This window comes from Pleurodeles waltl, chromosome 1_1, assembly GCF_031143425.1.
Source record: "Pleurodeles waltl isolate 20211129_DDA chromosome 1_1, aPleWal1.hap1.20221129, whole genome shotgun sequence".
In the NCBI taxonomy this organism is placed as follows: domain Eukaryota; kingdom Metazoa; phylum Chordata; class Amphibia; order Caudata; family Salamandridae; genus Pleurodeles; species Pleurodeles waltl.
Window position 1 is genome coordinate 217121124 of NC_090436.1, and position 27054 is coordinate 217148177.

Consider the following 27054-nt stretch of genomic DNA (forward strand, 5'->3'; position numbering starts at 1 on the left):
CACCGGACCAGCATCCTACAGGCACTGACACATTTTTTTTTTTTTTTTTTTTTAAACAATTTAAGCCCTGAAAAGAATTAACTGTGTGTTGAACAACTGGAATTCTCCTGTCAAGAGGCGTCACCTGATCTCCACGAATAAGTTCACAAAGCATAGCTCATCTGTGAGGACAACTCACTGGACTTGAATGTCTGCTCAGGAGCCGATGTTTCCACAGTTTACCTGTTCAGGAGTAAGAACTACATCCTTGTGTCGAAATGATCCATTGTCATGAGAGCTTGCATCGTTCTCCACTGATTCTACACCTGCAGGGTTCCTTTGCACATGTGTTCCATATTTCAGAATAGTTTATAGCTCTTACAGTTCCAAAGATGTTGCTGGTTGATACTGCATTCTCACCTCAACCATAACTGACCAGTGTCTGATGGCTACCATCAAAAGTGTGTAACAGCCCCACTGGAAAGCATTGGCTGTGACCAGAGTATCCATCTAAATAGGCCCCTAAACTTTGAGAACCTTTCCGTCATCGTAGTGAAAGCTGGTCCACGATTTTCATCTGTCAGTAAAAATGTGTTTGAACTAGTAAGTCCATAGAGAGATTAAATGGGCAGTGTTCTTATCAGGACACTTGAGTCACTATGACAGCAGTGCCTCAGGAGAAAAGGAAGCCGATAAACATTTTAGTTAGCATACTGGATTTTTTGGCACAATATTTTGCAAGAACATCTTTTATTCTGTACTTCAAGTTTTATCTAGAAGCAATATTTCCTTGGTATTGAGACAACAGGCTTGATTCTATAGACCCTGTTGATAAATGGAAATGCTGTTAAATTTGTATCCACTACGCTGAACGCAGCTTTACAGCATTAAATGTCAGGCTTTTACAGCAACTGATATGTTGCCTCCCCATAAACCTGATATTGTCATAATTTTTCCAACCACTGAGATGCTAGCCATGCCTCGGTCTCTAGCAGAAGTCTCTCTGCAAGAGGATATTGTAATGATGCCCTTCTATTTACTCCATGGCAGGACATCACCTTCACTAAAGAAAATCAGACCAGGTATCTGGCCTCCGAAGCCATACACAACTCTCTGGCTTAAAAGGATTTATTGGCAAAGAAATTGTGCACCTTCCAATGATGCGCTCCGAAGAAGCTAATAAGTGCATGACTATCAAGGATTCTACTTCAAACACACTTTCTCCACGTCAAGGTTTTTAGACAGTTACCTCTGGTGCACAATATTATCATGTTTGACTTCCTGGCAAATTGTACTACAAAGCTGGACTGGTTCAGAAAAAAGTTGATATAGGCTCCTGCGCAATTCAGTGGCACCCGGGCTAAAACACTGTTCTGGTGCCTTTTTTCAGATGTTTCACAGAGCTGTGTACAGTGCCATCTGAAAGCCCTATTGTCATTCTGATCTTTTCTTTTTCTACACCGTTAGTCGGACATGACACTGACAAAATTCAACAGGAATGCAGTGCTGAAACTCACTTTGAACCTTATTAAACATGGTATACAGCTCCTCCGAATGTGGACGCGAGACTTCGTTACAGCATCCACTAGAAAGATTTACGGGTAAGTAATTTATTCTTTTGATGGTTACTTCTACTGGCTGATTTCTCATCTCTGGATTCGCTACCAAAGTAGTACTCCCTGTAGGAGGCTGGCCCTTAGTGACAGTGAGTAAGTGTCAAGATAGCAAAAGCTCTCTAGGGGTAGCTGTGGTGGGCAGCTAAAGCTTATCTAGGAGGAGTGTAAAGCACTTGCAATACCACAATAGTCAGTCAGTAACCAATCACAAGAAAGAACCACACTAGGTCTTGCAAAAATAAAGGTTTCTTCATTGCAACACTAAAGGTACACTAAAAAGGGTATGTCTCCACCTGGAGATATCAACACAGAAAAATAGATACATAGCAATAATCAAGGCATCAGTCGTCGGATTGCAGGATGGTCAGTGGTCAGCAAGACCACCAACAAGCCTTGGCAAATGCAAATCGCGGTTGCAAGGAATTTTGCAGGTTTTGGAGGACCAGCTACGTCCTAGTGACTAGACCCTTGGTAGGGAGTGAGGGTAGGCCTTCAGCAGGAAAGAAAGCCAGTTGGAGGAGTCACCACGAGTGACCCACTGACAGCAGGCACAGGGAGTCGCAAGAAGGCCTCAGCAGCACAACAAACAAGAGTCCCACGTCGCAGGAGAGTTGCAGAGTGCTGGAGGCCAGGCCTTTTTATAGCCTGAAGATCTTTCCTGGAGGAAGAGCCAACAAGCCTTGGCAAGAGCAACTATCGTGGTGCACAATGGTTTCGGTCCAGTGGCCATAGCAAGGGTCTCCCTAGTTGGTCAGAAGACCAGTTGGACCACAGAACCACTACCTGTGAGCAGAGCCGTTACTTTGTCGATGGGACACCAGCGTCCACCAATCAGTCTTCGTTGTCTTGAGGTGCCTGCAGATGCAGGGAGTGACTCCTTCACTCTAAGGGAGATTCCTTCTTGCTTCTTGGATGCAGGCAGATTCCTTGTGACCCTAGAGGATGAACAGCTAGGATGTTGCAGAAATCTTGCAGGAGTTGGAGAAACAATGTTGCAGTGGGACCCCTCCCAACCGGATACAGTATTGTTTCAGTTCCAAAAGCAGGCCAGCCACAGTTCCGTAAGCCAGGTGCAGAAGAGATCTTGCAGAGAGTTCCTTGAAGAATCTTTCTTGACAAATCGGAGGACCCACCCTCTAGGAAGCTCTTAACTAACCCTAAAAGGGTGTTGGTCACTCTCTGAAGTGACCCACCTAATAGAGGGGGGGGGGGACATCTTCTACCTGGCCTAACCAGTCAGATGCTTCTGAGGGCCTTTGCACGTTCTATGTTGAAGATGGCAGAATCAACCAGCCACCTGGGAGGAGCTGGACAGGGGGTGGTCACTCACCTGTCCTTCGTGCAGTTTTCGCTCTAGAGCGGGAACCAGTGGTTCCTGAACTGGTGCAAACCGGATTATGCAAGGAGGGCATCAAATGTGCCCTTCAAAGCAGTCTGGTGGTGCTCAGAGGCCACCCCATCACAGACATACTTCACACCCCTCCCTTGCAGAAAATCCTTTGTTCAGCCTTCCTCTGCTTGAGCTAAGTTCAGTAGGAGGGCAGAACAGACTCTAGCGTCTGCAGCAGCGTGGGCTGGCAGCCAAACGCAGTAAGGCTGCACCAGCAGAACTAGGGGATCCTCTGAGGAACCCCCAGAGTACAGGGGATCATGCAGCTAACACTGGAATTGGTGTAGTTGCATGATATCAACATGTTTAATGCCAAACATGCCTAGGTTCGGAGAAGCAGTCATGTAGTTAGACCAGTGTCCTCTACATACTTTAAGATGGCTTCCCTGCGCTTACAAAGCCCAGGGAATAAAGTCTGGGGTTTGTGGGGGTACCCTGCTCATGCTTAAGGACATGCACCCTGCCCTTGGGGTGAAGGGCCTTCAGGGGGGTGACTGACAGTGCTTAAGTGCAGTATAAGATCAGCTTTATATCTGTGGTGAAAGGGTGCATGCACCCTTTCACTCAGGCTGCAATAGCAGGCCTTCAGACACAGTTTACGGTAGTGTGGGCTAGCAGGCTTATGACTTACAAATCCAGTCTTCTGGGTTTTAGGTCAACACCAGGCAAGGTTCAAATAAGCACCAACAGTGCAGAGGTCAAATTTGGGGTCGGGTGCCTAATGTTCACCAAAAGAGAGTGGGGGTGAACGAAGGTGAATGTGTTGCTCATAGGTGAGTAAAGCTGTGTCGGGGGTCGATGTCCTGGGTTTGAGGTAAGAACAGGGTGGGCTACAAGGCAGCATTGAACTAACACCCTCAGTGGCACCAGGGGAGCTGGGTGCAGAGTGCCATCACAGCATTGGACGCCCAGTGCAAGTCAATGGAAGAGGTCGTTTTGGAAAAAGGCTGCAGGCTCGGGCCAGGGGGCTGAATGAAGAAAACCCACAGCTGCCCAGGTAAGTTTGGATGTTGAGGGACACAGTCGGTCCAGCTCCCCAAGGTCCAGGGGCTCTGGATGTAAGGATGTCTTTGACGTTGGAAAAGAGCTTGCTGGGCTGTCAGGTGCAGTCTTTGGATTGAGGCTCCAGGCTTCAAGGCACAGTCTGGTAGGGGTCAACGCACGGTGGAATCAGGCTCAGAATCGCTGGGGAACCTTCATAGAAACGGTGTGCCACTCAGGACGTGGGCGTTGAGTGCAGAGGTGGGTCTGGGTGCAGTTTTGCGGTTCCTCTGGGCAGAGTTATTTGTCCTCATTTGGTTTCTTCTGGACAAATCTGCTATCCACAGGAGGTCTTGGTCTTTGTCAAAAGCAGACAGTCCTCCTAGGGCTTTGGAAGTTGCTGGGCTACAGGACCGTAGTCTTTTGATGCAGAATCGATGAGGGCTGCTGACAAGCCGGTGGGGCTGGGGCCAAGTCAGTTGATGTCTGCAGTCTTCTCTGCTGGTGCGATGCTGTAGTGTCCGACTCTTCTTGGTTGTCAGAAATCTGAGTTCTAGGGTTAAGGGGTGCCCCCTAAATACTGCATTTAGGGGCCAGGTGGTAGCCAATGGGCTACTCGCCTTCAGGGTGACTTCACCCTTTTTATGACCGCTACTGCTGGGAATTGGGCATAACCCTAACCATAGTGGCCTAAATCCTCCCAAACAAAATGGAGGAATTTAAAAAGTAGATTCCACTTCAACTCGTCCACCTTGGGGGTGGGACTGGCATGAAGTGTGCACTCCTAATTTAGCTAATCTTTCTTCCTGCCTATGCTGCTGCCAAAAGTGGGGTCAGGACAGGGGGTTTGGTAATCTCCACCATCTGGAGAGACCTGGGTCACATTACATTTTCAACAAGGCCTTTGTAGCTCCTTACCCTGGAGTGTCCATCCTGCCTGGGAGAGGAGATAACACCTCTGCCGACTGCACGCTTTTGTCTTTGGGCCTCGGGAGCACTGGCTTTCATCATGGGCGTCCAGAAACGCATCTGTGGTGGCTAAACCGGGCTTCCGCTGGGAATTGGGCATAACCCTAACCATAGTGTCCTAAATCCTCCCAAACAAAATGGAGGAATTTAAAAAGTAGATTCCACTTCAACTCGTCCACCTTGGGGGTGGGACTGGCATGAATTGTACACTCCTCCTAATTTAGCTAATCTTTCTTCCTGCCTATGCTGCTGCCAAAGGTGGGGTCAGGACAGGGGGTTTGGTAATCTCCACCATCTGGAGAGACCTGGGTCACATTACATTTTCAACAAGGGCGCCCAGAAACGCATCTGTGGTGGCTAAACTGGTGAGGACACACTAGTAGCTGGTGGGTTTTCAGGGAACACCTCCAAGGTGCCCTCTGTGTGCATTTCTTAATAAATCAATAACTGGAATCAGTGAGGGTTTATTATTTTGAGGTGTTTGAAACCAAACATCCCAGGGTTCAGAGAAGCCATTATGTTGCTGGGAAACCTGTAATGACCAGTGTCCAGCACATGCATTTAAAATGGCTTCCCTATGCACTTCCTGTATCTCAGAACCGACAGACAGATAGCAGGGGCATATATGCCCTCACATGTAATATAATGCACCCAGCCTTAGTGTTGTAAGGCCTGCTAGAGGGGTGTCTTACATATTGCATAGGGGACAGTGGCACACAGGCTGCACCCCATGGTGTGTTTTCAATTTCGGAAGCACCTTGTCATGCAGCCTGCAATGGCAGTTTGCATAAGGTTGGTGCTGGGTTCTTCAGAGTGTGTTGCAGCTTCCAGGGTTCCTTTTCTGTACCCATGCCCTAGGTACCAGGAGTACTGTTTACTAGGGACTTACAGAGGGTGTAGGAAAATGGCTCCCTGTTGCAGTTACCCCCCCACTTTGTGCCTGATATTGATGCTAACTTAACTGAGAAGTGTGCTGGGACCCTGCTAACCTGGCCCCAGCACCAGTGTTCTTTCACTAAAAATGTACCATTGTTGCCACAATTGGCACACCGATCAGTCCCTTGTAAAAGGTACCAGTGGTACCAAGGGCCCTGTGACCAGGGAAGCTGCCTAAGGGGCTGCAGCATATGTTGTGCCTCCATAAGGGACCCCTCGCCTAACACAGGCACACTGCCATTGCAGATTGTGTGTGTTGTTGGGGATAAAAAGGCAAAGTCGACATGGCACCCCCCTCAGGATCGGTTAGTCACCCCCCCTAGCAGGCCTTACAGCCCTAAGACAGGGTGCACTATACCACAGGTGGGGGCATAGCTGCATGAGCAATGCGCCCCTACAGTGTAAGTCCATTCTTAGACATTGTGAGTGCAGTGTGGCCATATAAAGTATATGGACTGGGAGTTTGGCATTACGAGCTCAACAGCTTACATAATGGCTTCACTGAATACTGGGAAGTTTGGTATCAAACGTCTCAGAATAATAACCCCACACTGATGCCAGTGTTCGATTTATTTAAAAAAGCACACAGAGGGCATCTTAAAGATGCCCCCTGTATTTTACCCAATCCGTCAGTGCAGGACTGACTGGTCTGTGCCAGCCTGCTGCTGAGAGACAAGTTTCTGACCCCTTGGGGTGAGAGCCTCTGTGCTCTCTGAGGACAGAAACAAAGCCTGCACTGGGTGGAGGTTCTTCACCCCCCCCCCCCCCCCCCTTTTGCAGGAACTGTAACACCTAGCAGTGAGCCTCAAAGGCTCAGGCATGGTGTTACAATGCCCCAGGGCACTCCGGCTAGTGGAGATGCCCGCCCCAGCCCTTAAGGTGTCCTGAGCTGAGGTGACCCCTGCCTTTAGAAATCCTCCATCTTGGTTTTGGAGGATTCCCCCAATAGGGATGTGTCCCGTCCCCCCAACAGTAAACACATAAAATGTAAGGTACTTCACACAGGTGAGTTAGGAACTTTGAATTAAAGCAATATCATATACATTCTTTGTTAAAATGACAAGCTATTTTTAAAATGGACACAGTGCAAAAATCAACAGTTCCTGGGGGAGGTAAGTAAAAGGTTAGATTGTGAGGTAAGTAAGACACTTACAAGTCTCTGTTCCTGGGCATAGGCAGCCCACCGTTGGTGGTTCAAGGCAACCCCAAAGTTACCACACCAGCAGCTCAGGGCTGGTCAGGTGCAGAGGTCAAAGAGGTGCCCAAAACACATAGGCTGCGCTGCGCCTATGGAGAACAAGGTTGCTCCAGTTCCAGTCTGCCAGCAGGTAAGTACCTGCATCCTAGGGGGCAGACCAGGGGGGGTTTTGTAGAGCACTGAAGGGGGGGGGGGGGTGGTAGGATACAAGTAGGCACACAAAACACACCCTCAGCAGTACGGAGGCGGGTGGGTGCAGTGCAGGGTTTTAGATAGGAAACAACTAGGCAGAGGGTCGCCTGGGGGTCGCTCCTGCACTGGAGTTCGGTTCCTTCAGGTCCTGGGGGCTGCGGGTGCAGTGTTGGTGCCAGGCGTCGGGTCCCTTGTTACAAGCAGTCGCGGTCAGGGGGAGCCTCTGGATTTACTCTGCAGGCGTCGCTGTGGGGGCTCAGGGTGGGGGTCGTCTCTGGCTACTGACGGGCTAGCAGTCGCCGGGGAGTCCTCCCTGTAGTGTTGTTTTTCCGCAGGTCGAGCCGGGGGCGTTGGGTGCAGAGTGGAAAGTCTCACGCTTCTGGCGGGAAACGTGAAGTCCTTAGAGTTGTTTCTTTGTTGCAAGAAAGTTGCAGATTGTTGAACAGGGCCTCTGTCCACCGGAGTTTCTTGGTCCTTGGTTGCAGGGCAGTCCTCTGAGGCTTCAGAGGTCGCTGGTCCCTGTTGGATGCGTTGCTGTTGCAGTTTTCTTCGAAGTTGGGAGACAGGCTGGTAGGGCTGGGGCCAAAGCAGTTGTCTTCTCCGTCTTCACTGCAGGGCTTCAGGTCAGCAGTCCTCCTTGTTAAGGTTGCAGGAATCTAGTTTCCTAGGTTCTGGGGAGCCCCTAAATACTGAATTTAGGGGTGTGTTTAGGTCTGGGAGGGCAGTAGCCAATGGCTACTGTCCTTGAGGGTGGCTACACCCTCTTTGTGCCTCCTCCCTGTGGGGAGGGAGGGGCACATCTCTAATCCTATTGGGGGAATCCTCCATCCACAAGATATAGGATTTCTAAAAGTAAGAGCCACCTCAGCTCAGGACACCTTAGGGGCTGTCCTGACTGGTGGGTGACTCCTCCTTGTTTTTCTCATTATCTCCTCCAGCCTTGCCGCCAAAAGTGGGGGCAGTGGCCGGAGGGGCGGGCATCTCCACTAGCTGGGATGCCCTGTGGCGCTGTAATAAAGGGGGTGAGCCTTTGAGGCTCACCGCCAGGTGTTACAGTTCCTGCAGGGGGAGGTGAGAAGCACCTCCACCCAGTACAGGCTTTGTTCCTGACCACAGAGTGACAAAGGCACTCTCCCCCATGTGGCCAGCAACATGTCTGATGTGTGGCAGGCTGGCAGAAACTAGTCAGCCTACACTGGAAGTCGGGTATGTTTTCAGGGGGCATCTCTAAGATGCCCTCTGGGTGTATGTTACAATAAATTGCACACTGGCATCAGTGTGCATTTATTGTGCTGAAAGGCTTAATAACAAACTTCCCAGTTTTCAATGTAGCCATTATGGTGCTGTGGAGTTCGTGTTTGACAGACTCCCAGACCATATACCCTTATGGCTACCCTGCACTTACAATGTCTGAGGTTTTGCTTAGACACTGTAGGGGCATAGTGCTCATGCACTTATGCCCTCACCTGTGGTATAGTGCACTCTGCCTTAGGGCTGTAAGGCCTGCTAGAGGGGTGACTTACCTATGCCACAGGCAGTGTGAGGTTGGCATGGCACTCGGAGGGGAGTGCCATGTTGAGTTAGTCATTTTCTCCCCACCAGCACACACAAGCTGTGAGGCAGTGTGCATGTGCTGAGTGAGGGGGTCCCCAGGGTGGCATAAGACATGCTGCATCACTTAGAGACCTTCCCTGGCATCAGGGCCCTGGGTACCAGTTACAAGGGACTTACCTGCGTGCCAGGGTTGTGCCAATTGTGGAGACAAAAGTACAGTTTAGGGAAAGAACACTGGTGCTGGGGCCTGGTTAGCAGGGTCCCAGCACACTTTCAAATCATAACTTAGCATCAGCAAAGGAAAAAAGTCAGTGGGTAACCATGCCAAGGAGGCATTTCCTTGCAGTTGGTTAAAATACAGGGGGAATCCCTAAGGTGCCCTCTGGGTGCATTGTACAATAAATCAAACACTGGCATCAGTGTGGGTTTATTGTGCTGAGAAGTTTGATACCAAACCTCCCAGTCTTCAGTGAAGCCATCATGGAACTGTGGAAGTCATAATGACAAATTCCCAGCCCATGTACTTCATATTACCTCACTGCAGTTACAATGTCTAAAAATGGACTTAGACACTGTAGGGGCATATTGCTCATGCACCTGTTCCCTCACCTGCGGTATAGTACACCCAGCCTTAGGGTTGTAAGGCCTGATAGAGGGGTGGCTTACCTATGCCACAAGCAGTGGTTTGTGGACATGACACCCTGGAATGGGTGCCATGTTGACTTTAACTTTTTCTCCCCCCTCCCCCCAACACACACAATCTGCAACGGTAGTGTGCATGTGCTTGGTGAGGGGTCTCTTAGGGTGACCCAATACATGCTACAGCCCTTAGGGACCCTCCCTGGTCACAGAGCCTTTGGTACCACTGATACCTTTTACAAGGGACTTAGCTGTGGGGCAGGTGTCTGCCAATTGCGGAAACATTGGTACATTTTAGGGAAAGGACACCCGTGCTTGGGCCTGGTTAGCAGAACCCCCAGCGCACGCTGTCAAGTCAGCATCAATATCTGGCAAAAAGTGGAAGGTAACCATGCCAAAAAGGGGAACTTTCTTACTGGTACTACAACCAGAACCCAGGTCCTTACAATGTTTCAGAAGTAATGGGAGGCATACTACAACTTGGTCTTGTCCAAAGAATAACCATCTCTCCTCTAGCACACCAGAGTAAAGCATGTCTTGGTACTGCCATGCACATTCTTGACAGAAGGACTTTATGCAGGCTAGATAATGTTCTTAAACCAAAGCAAGGGGGCTCTCAGGTTGCCTCAACCTATTCTTGTTCATGAGACCATAGTTGCTGGAGGTTCATATGTAGAACATGCACCTCACAAAAGGGGTTAGATCCATAATGAATAAATGTCTATGAAAAGGACATGGAAGCGAAACAGACTGCATATCTTCTTTTTCCAAGCCGACCCTTTTTCTATCAACATATCCCACTGAAGTAGCAGGTTGAGTTTAAGAACCCTCTGAATGGTTAAGGTGTTTATTTGATTAATTAATGATTTGCAAAGTCATGCCTTATGTTACGAAAAACAGCATTGCAAAGTGGCTTTATCATCATAGATTCTGTTAGATAGATTCACACCAGTCCCAGCGACCCTGGTGTCAGCACTGACGCACCCCAAACTGATTTCCACTCAAGCTGACTGATGCACTCCAAAACACGAAAAGTGCAACTGGTTGTCCTGCAACCTGACTCTAATCCAGTGCCTCTGCTATTTACACTGACCAGCAGAGACTGTTATGTCGTTTGTACTGACTTGATCATATGCCGCAGCAAGAATCACCCCAAGATAATGATAGGGATGACCCCATTCTACTGATAGGTCCTTATACATTGACTTGCAGAATTCCAGTGGGCTTGACACCTGACCTGGGACAATTTGACTCGCCACTTAAGCTACCTTTGGCAGAGTGCCTCATTTGCAGTGGTGATCTGGAGAACAGTAGAGACACAATTGCGGATACCCTCCATTGACACCAGAACATATGTTCTGACAGAATTTGCAGTCTGGTCCAGCAACTTCTGAGCCCTTATTTCCATTAATTTCCTTTTAATGATGCCCTCATTCATACCTTGATGGCTATTTGGTCTGCCTTGTTTTTGTTTCCCTGTGAATAGACAGATGACCAGTTGTCACAGACCATTGTCTAGTGACCTGGCTTTTCTCACGAAGCACCCCACCCCAGAGACTCTTATTGTTCAGGCCTCAACCAGAAAGTTAAACCCAAATTCATTTCCGAGCATTCCTTTTGATAGGGATTCCAAGAGGATTGATTCTTTTGTCAAGCATGTTTACTTCCAGCAGTCTAGCACTATGGTTCGTAATGCATTTAGTCTGCTGGGACGTTCCACACTTTCCCTTTGGAATATGGCAGCAAGATCTTGCAGCCAGTCCTTGAGGACCTTAGGGCTACTTTGGCTCAGGCAATCCATGATGTAGAGGACTAGCCAAATGTTATCCATGCAGGACTGAAACTGATGGATTGCCTTGGAAGGGCAGTCAGTACCACTGCGGGTCTTTGCAGGCATGCATTGATGCTATCCACAAGATTTACAGGTGATCTGCTGGATATGCTTTTTGATGGGTCCCAGTTTTTCCGTGAGAAGTTAGACTCTGTGTCGAAAGGCTTTAAAGGCAGGGCTACTACAGTTTGTTCCTTTGGGCTGGTTACCTCTACCAAACAGTTTGTGCAACAATTCTGAAAGCTTAGACTATTCCTGGTTGACATGCAGACAGCCAACCTTCCCTATCAGTGGTGCAGCACTGGCAGACAAATTATTAGCCAACATGGGCGTCACTCCTTCAGTTCCTCTCCACCTACTACAGCGCAAATACATGCTTTGCAATGGAATATAAAGTTCCAGTAGGCCCAGCATCAATATAAACTGTCTGATGCCATCCAGGTCTTGGAGAGGATGGCTTGGTATTTGCTGTGGTAACTAATTTGATCAAATTGATCCAGCAGTAGACCCTCTCCCTTTCCCACCCAGAAATGATGGTGACGAATGTCTCTGCTGGGCAGGTAATCTGGGGGAGGTGGAGATCCATGGGACTCTGGTTTCCAATGGAGAGTTGGCACCACATAAATCTGAGAGTTGCAGGTCATTTGTGTGACTCTGTAGGCGTGCCAGCTTCTCCTCAAAAGGAGACTGCTTAAAGTTCTCGTGGACAACACCACCACCATGTGGTACTGCAAAAGGCCAGAATGGAGTCCTGTCAAGAGGCTCTGCGCCTCTGGAGGTGGTTGAAGCATCTGGGCATTTGCCTGATCATGAACCACATAGGAGGGTCCCTGAATTCCGGACTAGACAAACTGAGCAGGGAGTGTCTGGCAGATCACTAGTAGCAACTACATCTTTAGGTGGTGTATAGTGTCTCCCAGCTGTCGGGAGAACCCTGGCTAGATAGTTTTATCACTCTCAAATGTGCAGCGTCCAACGTTTTGTGCTTTAGTTTACACAAGAACACTCAGGAGATATATTTTGGATGCAATGGAACTCTAGACTCATATATACTACTTCCCTTCTTTGCCTCGAGTTCTGAAAAGGATCAGAAATAACCTGGCCTAAGTCATACTAGTGGCTCCAGATTGGACCAAGTGTGTGGTGCCTGGACATTCTGGGCATCAGCATCTGCCCTCCAATGAAGGGGCCACTTTGCCTCCTGTCTGAGAAATAGTGCTGGATACTCCACATGAACATAAGAAATATACACATACATATGTGAACTTTGAGTGACTGTGATTGACTGTGTTTTTGATTTGCTACCTGGAGTGCTGGATGTCATCCCTGCCACAAGCTGTCCTTATATTAAATCGATTTATGCTGAGCACTGGAAAAAAATGTGTGGCCTGGTGTGGTCTTTGCAAGACTGACCCCTTACAATCTAAGCTGTCCGCTTTCCCTTTGCTTCTTTGGCCCAGGAAGGTCTTGCAGTGAACTTCACTAAAGGATATTGGTCCGCCCTCTTCACCCTCTCTACGTTTGCCAGTCAACCATCCTTGTTTACCTCACTGATTCTGATGAGATTTATCAAAAGCATCTCACTTTATCCCTCACCAAACCATTTGTGATGTCACAGTGGGATCTTAACATGTACGTTTCTCATGTGTACTCCCTTCTATCCTGTGCGTAGCTGTTCGCTGCGTTTCCTGACTTTGAAGCCCGTCTTCCTCATCATGATTGTCAGCTTGTTGTACAAGTGAACTCTAGACACTTTCACTGCAGCCACGATACATCACTTTTTTCCTGGTTAAGTCACAGCGGAGCCGGACAACAGCACATATTGGTGCTTTGGAGCAATGCTGTTTTAAATCTTCCAACACCAGTCTGGCATCTGGGGCTATGCTAAAGATGATAAATCTGTGGTTAGAGTATGTACCAGAAGGAGTATTACAAAATGTAATGAGTTTGCTCATTTTAGCTTTACCCAATCATTTTTCAACAGATACGTGTGAGGAAATTGGGTGTAATACATGGTGTGGTTGTGTGACCTCACTATGTAATACACTTACCAACCCCTTTAGATCCAGTAAGTTACGTCTTTCAAACCCTCAGCTCAACCCTGGGGCACTGAGCAGCAAGGCTTACACACAGGGACAAGTGTAAATCATTTAAACAGCACCAAAACAATTGAAGAAATCAACACAACACTCAAGAAATCCAACACCAATTTAGGTAATTTGTTTTTATAAGAATTTAGACACTAGAATGAAAAGATCCACTGGAGTGTTCCGGAAATATGGAATTTCAAGTAATTATAAATGAAAGCATTTCACTCTACTGCAAACAAGCATTGGCAAATTCAATTAATTTCACACCTAAATATATTTTCAAAGAAAACTTGGCAAGTGTAAGTGCAGTTGGTTGAAGTTACTTGAGGTGACCAACTCTCGCAGGGAGCTAGTAAGGGGAACCAGCTGGGTACTAAGAAGCAGTCAGTCCCAGTCACTTTAGCCATGTTTCAATGGATTCCTAAGGAGTGGCCCTGTTGCAAGAGATAAAGGATGCTAAATATGCTCCAAGGATACTGTGGATGTGACACAGTCACTAGGGATCTCCCTGCAGGCACTTGTTGGTCCACGAAGATGGTGCAAGGTTCCTAGTTGCAGGGTTGATGTCCCATGAGATCTTGCCTGGTCTGGCTGAAGTCCAGTCACCACTAATCTGCCAGTCACGCAAGGTAGCAGTCACAGGCTAGTCCTTCCTGGGTCGATAACTCACCTTAGGAGGGTCTCAGGAAATGTTTGACAGCACTCACGGGCTCATCGAACTCTGGCGCAGCTTTGTGTGCCGGGTATTGGACCCTGGTGCTGCATGGCGACGGTGGTAGTGACTTAAAGACTTTTGGCTACGAACTTGCCCCAGTAGGCTTTTTCATCTGTTGTGTCCCTGTGCTGCAAATATGATGCCAGTCGGCTGGTCCTTGGAGTCTCTTAGCTTTCCTGGGCTCTGGAGATAGCCTTTACCTGAGCAGGACACGACAGGCACAGCCCCTCTCTTCACTAGGCAGCAAGTGCAGTCCTCAACAATGCAGTCTCTTTGCTTGTCAGTCCATCTTCGGACCTTCTTCCAGTTCGGATGAGAGCTGGGATCCAGGTGCCAAGGGTGCTTCCTTTACGCTCAGAAAATGCCCCCAGAGCAGGATGTTGGTGGCCAATAGGCTACCAGGTTCACCTTCCATTAGTGACCACTTCTGGGGTAGTGTGACAACTGGCTATCCTAGGATGCACCATTGTGTCTACTCCCAAGGTGATGACACCCCTCTCTCGGTGTTCAGACCTCCTTAGCCCGCCCCTGAGTTGTGGCTACCTCAGACCTACATGCCCCTGGGGAAACCAGTTTGGGAACTGGTTTCTCTCTCTCCTCTCCGTGCTAGCTTGTGTGCCTAACACATGGGTCAGCCCTCCTCCCTGGTGTAACACATCTGCCCTTCAAAGACTGCTTCTCCTTTGAAGCCTACCTTTTGGGGCTAACAACCAAGTGGATAATTGCAGGAGGAAAGTAGCCCCTCCTTGGCCAGCAATCCCTCATTGTTCCCCTTCCTGAGATGCTGCCACGTCTCTCCAGGAGGGCAGATATCGGTCTTGTGGAGCACACTTAATGTGTTCCCGGGAAGGCACAGGAGTTTTAAACACAAAGTGACATTTTTTAGCTTTGGGGTCAGCATGTAATCCTGCACACGCCAATTGGGCGACCAAAGTTTTCCACAGTAAAAAAAACAATAGTTTTACATGTTTACCACCAGGACCTTTAAGATATATGTCCTGCCCGTGTCATATGTAGCACCCTACCTTAGGACTTGTTAGGTCTGCCAGGAGGGTGTCTTGCAGAGATGTACAAGGGAAGTAGCGGATTTGTGATTGCCTTCAATGTCAAAGTCAGGCTAGCAGTGCACAACTGCTCTACAGGTCTGCAATGGTGGACTGGAGCACTTATTTTACATGAGGAGCCTCCAATGTGGCACAACCAGTATTGCTGCCCTAGAGTACCCCTCTAACTTGCACGCCTTTTGCACCAATGTACCATATAATAGGGACTTACAGGTAGGTCAGCCATTTCCAGTTGGATGCAGTCCAGTCGACATGCACTTAGGGTCAGGCACTTTAGTGTCACTGGCACTGATGTTTGGTTAGCAGGTCTCAGTGCACTCTGAGTCGAAAAACCAGCAGCAATATTAAATTAATCTTTGATTTGTACTTTCTCGACAGCCTTAGAATCATCTGTTTTTGGGTTGGAACCCTTTAACATTAAAGTAATGTCATGGTGCATCTGGGTAATCATAGAAAAATATGTGTTTGTATTTCTCTTTTGCCCTATCATTTTCCTGTTTAAACTTGAGACATATGAAGACAATCTACTAGGTTTCTCCGTGAGCACTCCTATACTCCATGCTATCTGTGCAGATAAAGTTCTCTCCTCCCTCTTGGGTATAGCATTTCCTCCAATTTTTCTAGCTGCTCATATGGGTTTCCTTTCACTTAAGAATCTAGTGCCTTTTGTTGCTGTAGGCCTGCTCTCCTCCTTGAAGGCCACTGGAAAGAACAGTACATATGAATCCCCTCTGCTCAATCCTCCAGTGTTTCCATTTGCCACTGCATGAGAGTGCCTTGTCACCCAGATGATGACCATTATAAATCGAAGTTGGTAGTTTTAGGTAATGTTGCAATGCAGTGCTCTAAGTACTTTTTCTTAAGAGGGTAATTTAAAATCTCCTATCCCCCACAGTGCGCTCAAGATTCAGAACAGTATCTCCTTAATTTGCTGTCAATGATGGGTTGTGCTGTTAATCCCTTCCCCCTGACTTCTTGCTTTCCTTCATTTTGCACTGTTGCTGTTTAGATGAGACCCTGGATCTTCCTATTACCTCTACTCCACTGGTCTCTGAAACGCTGCACTGCTTTAATCATAATAGTGGTAGCGCCCACTCCCCCTAGCCTCCAGGCCTTCATTCAAAAAGTGTATATCCTTTCCAATCCTTGTTAAAGACCTGATGCTCCAATTTGGGAGCTTGAGAATGCCTTTTACAAATGAATGCTAGAGCTGTTGAAACCACTAAGTTTCTTAAACTCAGTATTTCTATAGTCCCTTATTGACGAAGATTACTTTTATCCATAGTGAGTTGTGATACTTTCATAACTCATATTTTGTGGATATAGCTACACTAACTTAGTAGTTGATTGTTCCTGCATCAATTCCTCCAACCAGCTTAATGAAACTACCTTGTAGTTAGTCTCATTCTGTTTTAAAGTATCTCATACTTGAGAGGAAATTTACTTCTGAGAAACAATGATTGCAAAAAGATTCGTAACCTTCACCAGAAGCATTTGTGCTTCCACCCCCAAACTCTTTGAGTAAGGGCTCCCTGCTCTCTCTAAAGCGAAACTCCAGTTTAACCCATATCTATCTATTAATACTTAAAGATTGCTTTTGGCACATGTGTAGGGAAATTGAGTTTTTGAAAGTGTTTTAAATATGTTACAAAATTGTCTGTGTATGCGAGTATTGTAAATCATGACACGTTGGTCAGGAAACCCAGAAGGAGCGTTGAAGAGCTAAATATTATCGTTTTCTCATTTAGTCATTTGATTACATAAACAATGTTCTTGAATGTGTAAATATTTTGAGGAAGGTTTTCTTTTACAAATAGATATTTGACTATAGATGTAAAAACTGAGTGTCCGCTTTAATCCTGAGGGGTACTTTCACAAACAATTATATTGCAAAGAAAAATGCTCCGCATTTCTTTCTTTAATAAAGAGTCCTTTTAAAAAAATGTACTTTCTGTTTCATTTTTTAGATTTTACGTGTACTTGGGGAAAATGCAATTGCAGTGCGAACAAAAGCCATGAAATGCCTATCTGAGGTTGTTGCAGTTGACCCCAGCATTCTTGCCAGGGTAAAATAGCACTATTTTTATTCAATATTGTCAATCTAAAGGACAGCCCTTCTTTGTATTACTAACTTGTGTTTGTTTTTTTTCCACTAGCTTGATATGCAGCGGGGTGTCCATGGACGACTAATGGATAATTCTACTAGTGTGCGGGAAGCAGCAGTAGAATTGCTTGGTCGCTTTGTTCTCTGTCGACCTCAGCTAGCCGAGCAGTATTATGAAATGTTGATTGAGCGGATACTGGTATGCACCCTTAAGACAGATGTATAAAATGATATTTGACGATGTTGAGATCAATATATTTTTGAAAAGCGCAGCTCTAAAAGTTAATCTCGGTTTACATTTTCAAGCAACAGCAAATGCCCAGTGACTAGGTGGATTGTTTAGCTTATTTCTTATGTTCTTGCCACAAATCTTTGCTGTCATGTACGTGTCCTTGGGTGGTAGTGAAGGTATACCAAAACAACACCATAAATTAATCTCTTTCACCAAAATTGCACAGTTGTTTTGCACAATTGGCAAACTCTTTAGTTACCACTGTAAGTCCCTTGTTATTGATACCCCCGGTACCTAGGGCCTGGGATACTAATAAATGTCTCTGCGGGCTGCAGCACCAGTTGTGCCACCCCCGAGGCCACTCACCAAACTCACACAAGTTCTGCCATTGCAGGCTGCATGTTTTGGTGCAGTCTAAATTGAAAACACGACATGTCACACGCCCCTGTGTGCCAGGTACCCTATCACTGCATGTGCCAGGTGTAAGTCACCCCTAAGGCAGGGTGCATCCAGGCACATGTAAGGACCTATATGCATGAGCAGATATGCCCCTGCTATGTCCCTCAATTCTGAGACATAGTAAGTGCACAGGGAAGCCATTTTAAATACACGTGCTGGACACTGGTTATTACGAGTTCTCCAGCTTCATGATGGCTTATCTGAATCCTGGGATGTTTGGTATCAAACATCTCAGAATAATAAACCCTCACTGACCACAGGGATGGATTTATTTATAAATGCAGACACAGGCACCTTAGAAGTGCCCCCTGAATATGTCCCCAACTACTAGTGTGTTGACTGACTGGTCCTGACCAGTTCAGCTACCACAGATGTGTTTCTGGCCCCCAAGGTCAGAGCCAGTGCTCTGGAGGCCCTGAGACAAACGCCTGCGCTGGTCAGAGGTGTGACCTCCTCTCCCAAGCAGGATAAACATTCCAGGGCGGGGAGCTTCAAAGGCCTTGCCACCTTTGTAATGCGACCCAGGTCTTTCCGGTTGGCGGAGATGTCCAACCGCCCTGTCCTGACCCCAGTTTTGGCGGCAGCACAGGCAAAAAAAAGTTACATTGGGAGGAGTGTCCACTTAAGGCCAGTCCCACCCCTAAGGAAGACAAGCTGAAGTGGACACTACTTTTCAAATTCCTGCATCTTGTTGGGAAGAAATTAGGCCACTAGGGTTAGGGTAATGCCCAATTCCCAGCGGAAGTGGTCATAAGAAGGGGGTGTAGTCAACCTGAAGGTGGTCAGCCCATTGGCTACTGCCTGGCACTCCCTGTGTTGCCCCTAAATTCAGTATTTAGGTGGCACCCCTGAACCCTAGAATCCAGATTGACAACATAAGAAGACCCAGACAAAGAAGAGTTGCATCTGCTGAAGTAAAGAAGCAACACCTGACCTGGAACCAGCCCTTCAGGCCTGCCTGCCGACCTCGAAGATCTTGTGCAAGGAGCCACCTCGTCCAGCCTTCAATAAAGACTTGCCCTGCAACAAGAAACTCCACGGAAAGGACTCTGCAGCTGCTGAAACCTTGTAAACCCGACACCAAAAGTGACCACTGCACCTGACGTCCACGACTCGAGGTGAAGCCAACGTGGGCCCTTAGCTGCCCAGAGACAGTCCAGTGTGTTCTCACCCATCTTGGACTCGCACGAGACACAGGCTTCCCCTCCCACTGGATTGGGGAGAGAGAAAATCTGACAGCTACAGCAACCACTGCACCCTTGTCCCCAGCTGAGGAGGGTAACTGGTGCCAGTGATGCCACCCTACTACCAAGAGCTCTAGTCCACCCAAGGTCCACGGCTACCAGACTCTCTCACAACACCTGCATACTCAACGCTCAGGATCTCCAGCCAGCAAGTCCTCCTGGATGTGAAAACCCAACGCCTAAAGACACCCCTTTATCCATCCCCCTCTGGGCACAGGAGAAGAGGACCAATGGTGCACCTACGTCCCCGAGCACCCCGAAGTCTACTACCTACTCTTTTGTTGTCCCAGCCAGAGCCAGCGGCCTGTTAGTAATAGGGTCAAACTCCATAGGAAGCCATTGGGCACCCAGCGCCTTACTGCTCCTTTGAACCGGGCTGCCCTCTTGCCGCCCAGTGTGACCTGTCGGGGTGGTTCTGAACAGTGCCTAGTACGTACCCTAACTCCCTGAGATTGGCTTCGTAAGTCGTTGTTAACCCTGTTTGCTGAACATTGTTTTCCTCCATAGGATAACATTAAGAGAACTCTGAAAATTGCACTGTCTGTTTTGGAAACTGCAAAGTATTTATGTTTAAATCTACTTACCTGTTTACGAAGTTCTTGAGTTTGAAACCTATATACAAAGAATTGTTATTTTTCTAAATTGGTCTTCGATTAATTCATTCATGTGTCTCATTTATTGTCTTTGAGTAAAACAAGTGCATAGCACTACCCTCTGATAAGCCTAACTTCTTGCCCACACTACCACAAATAGAGCATTAGTCCTATCTACTTTTGCCTCTGCAATACCAATTGGTGATCCACTAGACTCTCTGCACAGTGTACCTCCTTTTAGTGTACTGAGTTAGAGAGCCAGCTTCCTACAGTAGTAGAAAATGTGTTTGGCATGTTGGAGAAAGATAGAGATGTCTTGGAATGGAAACCTCAGAAGACCTGTGTAAAAGAAATATTTTTTCTGATAGAGACTTCTAACCACAAATTCCTCACCTTATATTTGCCAAGTATCATACTGAATCTGGAAAATCTTGAGCACTACCTCTGCATGCCGGTGGATGAAGTCTTTCACCTCTGAGTCGAAAGTTACATGCATGGTGCCTATATTGGCATCTGTTTCCATCCTCGAAGTTGTGTAAGACCAAGTAGCACATGAAGACCACATGACTGAACCAGTTCAGGAAGGACCACAGGACCTGGCTGTTCAAGTGAGCAGCACGCCCGCAACAGCACCTTGAGGAACCGTGGGTGATGAGACGTGCTATAGAAGTTTTGATTGATTAATTGATGAAAAAGGTGGCAAAAGTGCTTCCACAAGTTCCCTGAACCAGGTGTGACCCCTGCTCAGTTAAAATAATTGTATGGTTCCATGCATGCCATCTTTGGGCCAATGACTCCCTCTGGCAGCTTTAAGGCCCCTTGGAGGAGAGAAGTGCCCTTACTGGGTTACCTACATCTATGATGACAGCCATGCCCTCTAGATTTGCCCCTGGATCCATACCAACCCTGCCACAGGTGCCACCACCCAGGCAGGCCCTCCTTGCGTAGTCCCTGGTGCTGCTGGATGAGCCTATTGCCATTTAAGATCCCAAGATGGCACTGCCCAATGTCCATTTATTTTGACTGCAGCACTCTCCAGGCCGTAGCCTCTTCTGAACCTGCCTCTCATGGGTAGGCCTTTCTCACATGAAAGGGGGAGGCAAAGAATTATGAACCCTTTGAGGAGAAGCCTGACCAAGCAGACAACTGGTATTAGGAGCTGGATAAATGCCAATGGTCTGGAACCTGTAGGAAGGTCACTCTTTTTAGCATGGCATGGTTACCCCCACTTTTTGCCTGTTTATCAGTGTGTGTGTAGACTGTCTTCATTTGGAACCTGCTAACCAGGACCCCAGCGATTGTGCTCTCTCCCCCAAACTTGGGTACCTCTTTATGCCCCACAATAGGCATACTGGTGTACCCCTGCAAGTCCCTGGTATATAGTACTGAGGTACCCAGGGCATTGGTACACAAGTGGTCCTGCATGGGAGCCCATGCAAACTGTCTGCAGGCCTACCATTGCAGCCTGCGTGAAAAGGTGCACGCATCCTTTCATTACTGGTTACTGCACCAGGTCACTGTAAGTCACCCCTATGGTAGGCCCTTCCAGCCCCTGAGGGCAGGTTGCATGTTCCTGTGTCTGAGGGCACCCCTGCATGAGCAAAGGTGCCCCTATGAACGAACTCCAGTTCCAATGCACTGGACTTCGTAAGTGCGAGGAAGCCATTTTACCCATGTACTCGCCACAGGTCACTCACTTCATGTGGTCCAGCTACTTTATGGTAGTTCTGAACCTGGGCATGTTTGATATCAAACATCTCAGAATCATTTCCCAATACTAATGCCAGTATTGGTGGCATGATTTCATGCACTCTGCGGGCTCCTTAGAGGAACCCCCAGTATTCCTCTTTCCAGTCTTTCAGGACTTGCGAGTAGCCCACGCTGCTGCAACCCCTCAGGTTTCTGTCTCCCTGCTGTTTGACCAGCTCAGACAGGGGAAGGCAGAACAAAGGATTTTCTGTGGGAGAGGGAGGCAACACCTTTTCACTTGGAAGTAGGTGTTACAAGGCTGCGGAGGAGTAGCCTCCTCAAGCCACCAGTTTGATTTGAAGGGCACATGTGGTGCCCTCCTTGCATAAAACGGTTTTCACCAGTCCAGTTACCCCCGGTCCCTGATCTGGAGCAAAACTGGACAAAGGAAAGGGGAGTGACCACTTCCCTGTCCATCACCACCCCAGGAGTGGTGCCCAGATCTCCTTCAGGTGGCCACTTGATTCTGCCATCTTGAAACCAAGATGTGCAGAGGCCCCTGGGAGCATATGAGTGGCCAGGTCAGGCATATGACGTCAGTGACCTCCCTCTGATAGGTGGTCACCGTGCAAAGTGACCAAGCACCCTGTTATGGCTATTTAGGGACTGCCTTGTGGGTAGGGCCCCAGGTCATGCAAGACTCCACTAGGACTCTTTTGCAACATCCTCTTCTGCTCCTGGCCAACAGAACCGCAACTGGACATTTCAGGAACAGACAAGACTTCAACTCCCCTTGCAACATTATTTTCCCAGCTCCTTCCAGAAACTGCAACATTTCCACGACTGTGCATCCTCTGATGTTGGCAAGACTTCAGCTGCAGCAAGAAGGAATCTCCCTTGGAGTGAAGGAGTCACTCCCTTGCTTCTGCAGGCACCTCTAAGGCAACAACGTCTGGCTGCATGGATCTGCTCTCCTCTGGAACTGTGTGGATCCTGCAACGCAGGTGGTGGTCTGGAGTGGTCCCCTTGGTCCTATCTGCCCTCCATCCATTTTGTGAGATTGTGCGCCCTTGTGGGACAGTACCACTGTGAGACCACGACGCTTGCAGCAACCAAGGTTTGTTGACTCCTGTTCCAAGTAGCCCCAGCCCCCAGCACTTCATCCTTGCGAAGACAGTCTCTCCTCAGCTGCTCCTACGATGTGAGACTCCTCTCCAGATATGCTGACTGGGCCTCACTGCAGCTTACTGTGCCTGCTGCCAGTGGGTTGCCTGTGGGGGCTGTGATTGCTTCTGCTGGCTCTCCCACCTGCTGAGGGTCAGCCTGGACTCCCCTCCAAGGGTCGAGTCCCCTGCGCCTTGCTGGTCCTCTTCAGCCTTGCAACTCTTCTTTTGCTCCAACATGCATTTACCAAGGCTTTGTTGGTGGTCCTCCTGACCACTGGCCAACAGCGACCTGGCGACCAACATGGTACAAAACCTACATGACTCCAAGGACTTCTCTGCAGCTCCTGGACTCCACAGCTGATCTTCATCTTCCGTTGTCGACCCAGAACTTCGTCCACAGAAGGGTGAGTAGTGGCTCCTGCCCTGGCTGGACACTCATCGAGGACTGAACTCTGTCCCTTTCTTTTGTAGCTCCTCCTCTTCCAGAATCCCCCTTTGGGTTCCTCTGGTCTGGTCCTGTTCTTGCAAAGTTCCTTTTCTAAGTCATCTTGTTTGTCCTTAGGAAGACCAGGTACTTACCTCTTCTCTCCTGGTTGTTGGGGGTCACTTAAGTACTCACCTCTTGGGGTCCCAAGTTCTCCCAGCTCCCCTCTAACTACTCCATATCCTTGGTTGGGGGGCTTCACTTCGTATTCCACTATTTTAGTATATGGTTTGGTGCTCCCCTAGGGCCCTAACTGTTTTCTACAATCTTTTGCCATTGCTTTTTGTTTCTTATGCTAATTTCTAACTGTGTGTGTGTGTGTATGTTCGATGGCATGTGTAGCTGCAGATACACATGCTATGCATATCCATTCCGACATCAAAAGTCTTTTCGGAGTCATGGGATCGAGTGACTCCTCTCCGTTCCATTGCGCATGGGCATCGACTCCATTGTTAGATTCTTTTCTTTCCGCCGTCGGGTTTGGATGTGTTTCCTCTCGATCTGAGATTTTGATTTGGAAAACCTTAAAAAACATTCCTTTTCGTCGGTATTGTTTCGATCTCATTCTCCATCTAGCATCGAACCGGTAGTACCGTTGGAAACTTACTGTTCGATGGCATATGTTGCTGCAGATACACATGTTGAGCACAGTCCGCTGCCTGGTGTTGGGCTCGGAGTATTACAAGTTGTTTTTCTTCGAAGAAGTCTTTTTTGGTCACGGGACCGAAGGACTCCTCCCTCTTCGGCTCCATTGCGCATGGGCGTCGACTCCATCTTAGATTGTTTTTTTCCGCTGTCGGGTTCGGACGTGTTCCTTTTCGCTCCGTGTTTCGGTTCGGAAAGTTAGTCAGAATCTCGGAAGAAAGCGTCGGTATTGTTCCGTTCGGTATCGGGATAGTTAGGTACATCGACACCGATCATCGGAAGACTTTGGGGTAGCTTCGATCCCCCATCGGGGCCTGGTCGGCCTGACCGCGTGTGACGCCGAAGCCGATGGAACGGACCCCGTTCTGTTTCTGCCCAAAATGTCACAGTAAGTATCCTTATACAGATCAGCACTTGGTCTGTAACTTGTGCTTGTCCCCCGAGCACAAGGAGGATACCTGTGAGGCCTGTCAAGCCTTCCGGTCCAGAAAAACACTCCGGGACCGAAGAGCCAGGCGTCTACAAATGGCGTCCACGCCGACAAAACAACGTTTCGACGACGAAGAGGAAACATTCTCGGTTCCGGACTCAGAATCCGGAGACTCCGACGTCGAACAACAACAACAAACAGTGAGTAAGACGTCGAAAATAAAGACCATCGAAAAAACAAAAGCCCAGGGGACGCCACTGCCAACAGGCCATGGCTCGACCCATAAAACCGGTGACCCGTCGAAGGCGCCGAAAAAGGGCACGCCCATAGCGAAGACACCCGACTCCGGTCGAGGGACCGCCATGGAGCAACCTCGGAGCCGTGATAGCGGCTCCGAGAAGCAAAAACAAGATGCCGGCACCGAAAAACATCGGCACCGAGACACACTGCCGAAAGCCACAAAAATTCAGTCGGTACCGAAGCCGAAAAAAGATTCTCTCTCGGCGCCGAAAAGTTCCACACCTCCTTCCTACACAGAGGAACAAGGAATAAGTGGCCAGATGCACAGATTTGGACAAGAGCTCCAAAGTGTAGAATCAGACTACACACAAAAGAGACTGTACATCCAACAAGACACAGGGAAGATATCAACCCTTCCCCCAATAATGAGAAAAAGAAGGATCGGATTTCTCAAGGATGACGCACAACCACAAGCCAAAGTGGTTAAAAAAGTCACGCCTCCGCCCTCTCCACCACAACAGGCATCGCCGGCACAAACTCCGCCACAAATGCACTCACCAGCGCAAACTACTATGTCAAGATAATCAGGATCAAGACGCTTGGGACTTATACGACACCCCAGTGCCGGACAATGATCCCGATTCATACCCCACAAAGCCGTCACCGCCAGAGGACAGTACCTCATACTCGCAACTGGTGGCTAGGGCAGCAGAATTCCACAATGTCCAACTGCATTCCGATCCTATAGAGGATGATTTTTTATTTAACACCCTCTCGGCTACACATAGCCAATATCAATGTCTCCCAATGCTACCAGGGATGTTACGGCACGCAAAACAAATTTTTGAAGAGCCCGTAAAATCAAGAGCCATCACCCCAAGGGTGGATAAGAAATATAAACCACCACCCACAGACCCAGTGTTTATTACTTCGCAGTTACCACCTGACTCCGTAGTAGTAGGGGCAGCTCGCAAAAGAGCAAATTCCCATACATCTGGCGACGCCCCACCTCCGGACAAAGAAAGCCAAAAATTTGATGCGGCAGGAAAAAGAGTCGCATCACAGGCAGCCAACCAATGGCGCATCGCAAATTCTCAAGCGCTGCTAGCCCGATATGACCGCGCACACTGGGATGAGATGCAACTTCTCATAGACCATCTTCCCCAGGAATACCAAAAAAGGGCGCAGCAAATAGTTGAAGAGGGACAAACGATCTCGAACAATCAAATCCGCTCTTCAATGGACGCAGCCGATACTGCAGCAAGAACAGTCAACACTGCTGTCACCATAAGGAGACACGCATGGCTCCGCACTTCAGGGTTCAAACCTGAAATCCAGCAGGCTGTCCTTAATATGCCCTTCAACGAAAAACAACTTTTTGGCCTTGAAGTGGACACAGCCATTGAAAAACTTAAAAAGGACACAGACACGGCCAAAGCCATGGGCGCACTCTACTCCCCGCAGAGCAGAGGCTCTTTTAGAAAAACTCCATTTAGAGGGGGGTTTCGTGGCCAACCCACAGACACCACCAGCCAACAAACAAGAACCACACCCTATCAGGGTTCATTCCAAAGGGGAGGTTTCAGGGGATATAGAGGGGGTCAATTCCCAAGGAGTAGGGGAAAATTCCAAACTCCAAAAACACCTCCACCTAAACAGTGACTTTCAAGTCACACAACCCCTTCACTCAACACCAGTGGGGGGAAGACTAAGCCAATTCTACCAATCTTGGCAGCAGATTACAACAGACAATTGGGTACTAGCAATAATCCAACATGGCTATTGCATAGAATTCCACAAATTCCCACCAAACATCCCTCCAAAAACACGCAAAATGTCACTACAACATTTAGAACTTCTAGGACTAGAAGTTCAAGCACTACTGCAAAAGGATGCAATAGAATTAGTACCACTACAACAAAAAAACACAGGAGTTTACTCCCTGTACTTTCTAATTCCAAAAAAAGACAAAACATTAAGACCAATATTAGATCTCAGGACACTAAATACCTACATCATATCGGACCACTTTCACATGGTCACACTACAAGACATCATTCCACTGCTCAAACAGCAAGATTACATGACCACATTAGACCTAAAAGATGCGTACTTTCATATACCGATACATCCTTCTCACAGAAAGTACCTAAGGTTCGTATTCAAAGGAATACATTACCAGTTCAAGGTGTTGCCATTCGGAATAACAACTGCACCAAGAGTATTCACAAAATGTCTAGCAGTAGTAGCAGCACATATCAGGAGACAACAAATACATGTGTTTCCTTACCTAGACGATTGGCTAATCAAGACCAACACAGTAAGAAAGTGCACAAACAACACCACATATGTCATACAAACCCTTCACAAACTGGGTTTCTCCATCAACTATACAAAGTCACACCTCGAACCGTGTCAGACACAACAATATCTAGGGGCAACCATCAACACATCAAAAGGAATTGCCACTCCAAGTCCACAAAGAGTTCAAGCATTCCACAAGGTAATAAGTGCTATGTTTCCAAACCAAAAGATACAAGCAAAATTTGTGCTAAAACTTCTAGGCATGATGTCATCATGCATAGCCATTGTCCCAAACGCAAGACTACACATG

At 47.9% G+C, this 27054-nt stretch overlaps 1 protein-coding gene across 17 annotated transcripts in view; it reads left to right on the forward strand.

Moving 5' to 3' along the window:
• Positions 1-27054, forward strand: part of NIPBL (NIPBL cohesin loading factor) — a 1341000-nt gene that overhangs the window by 898969 nt on the left and 414977 nt on the right. For all 17 annotated transcript variants that reach the window (XM_069221119.1, XM_069221174.1, XM_069221201.1 and 14 more), the window contains 2 exons: positions 17122-17220; positions 17311-17457. In XM_069221119.1, the coding sequence (XP_069077220.1) occupies positions 17122-17220; positions 17311-17457 (246 nt within the window). The remainder of the gene's footprint in view (positions 1-17121; positions 17221-17310; positions 17458-27054) is intronic.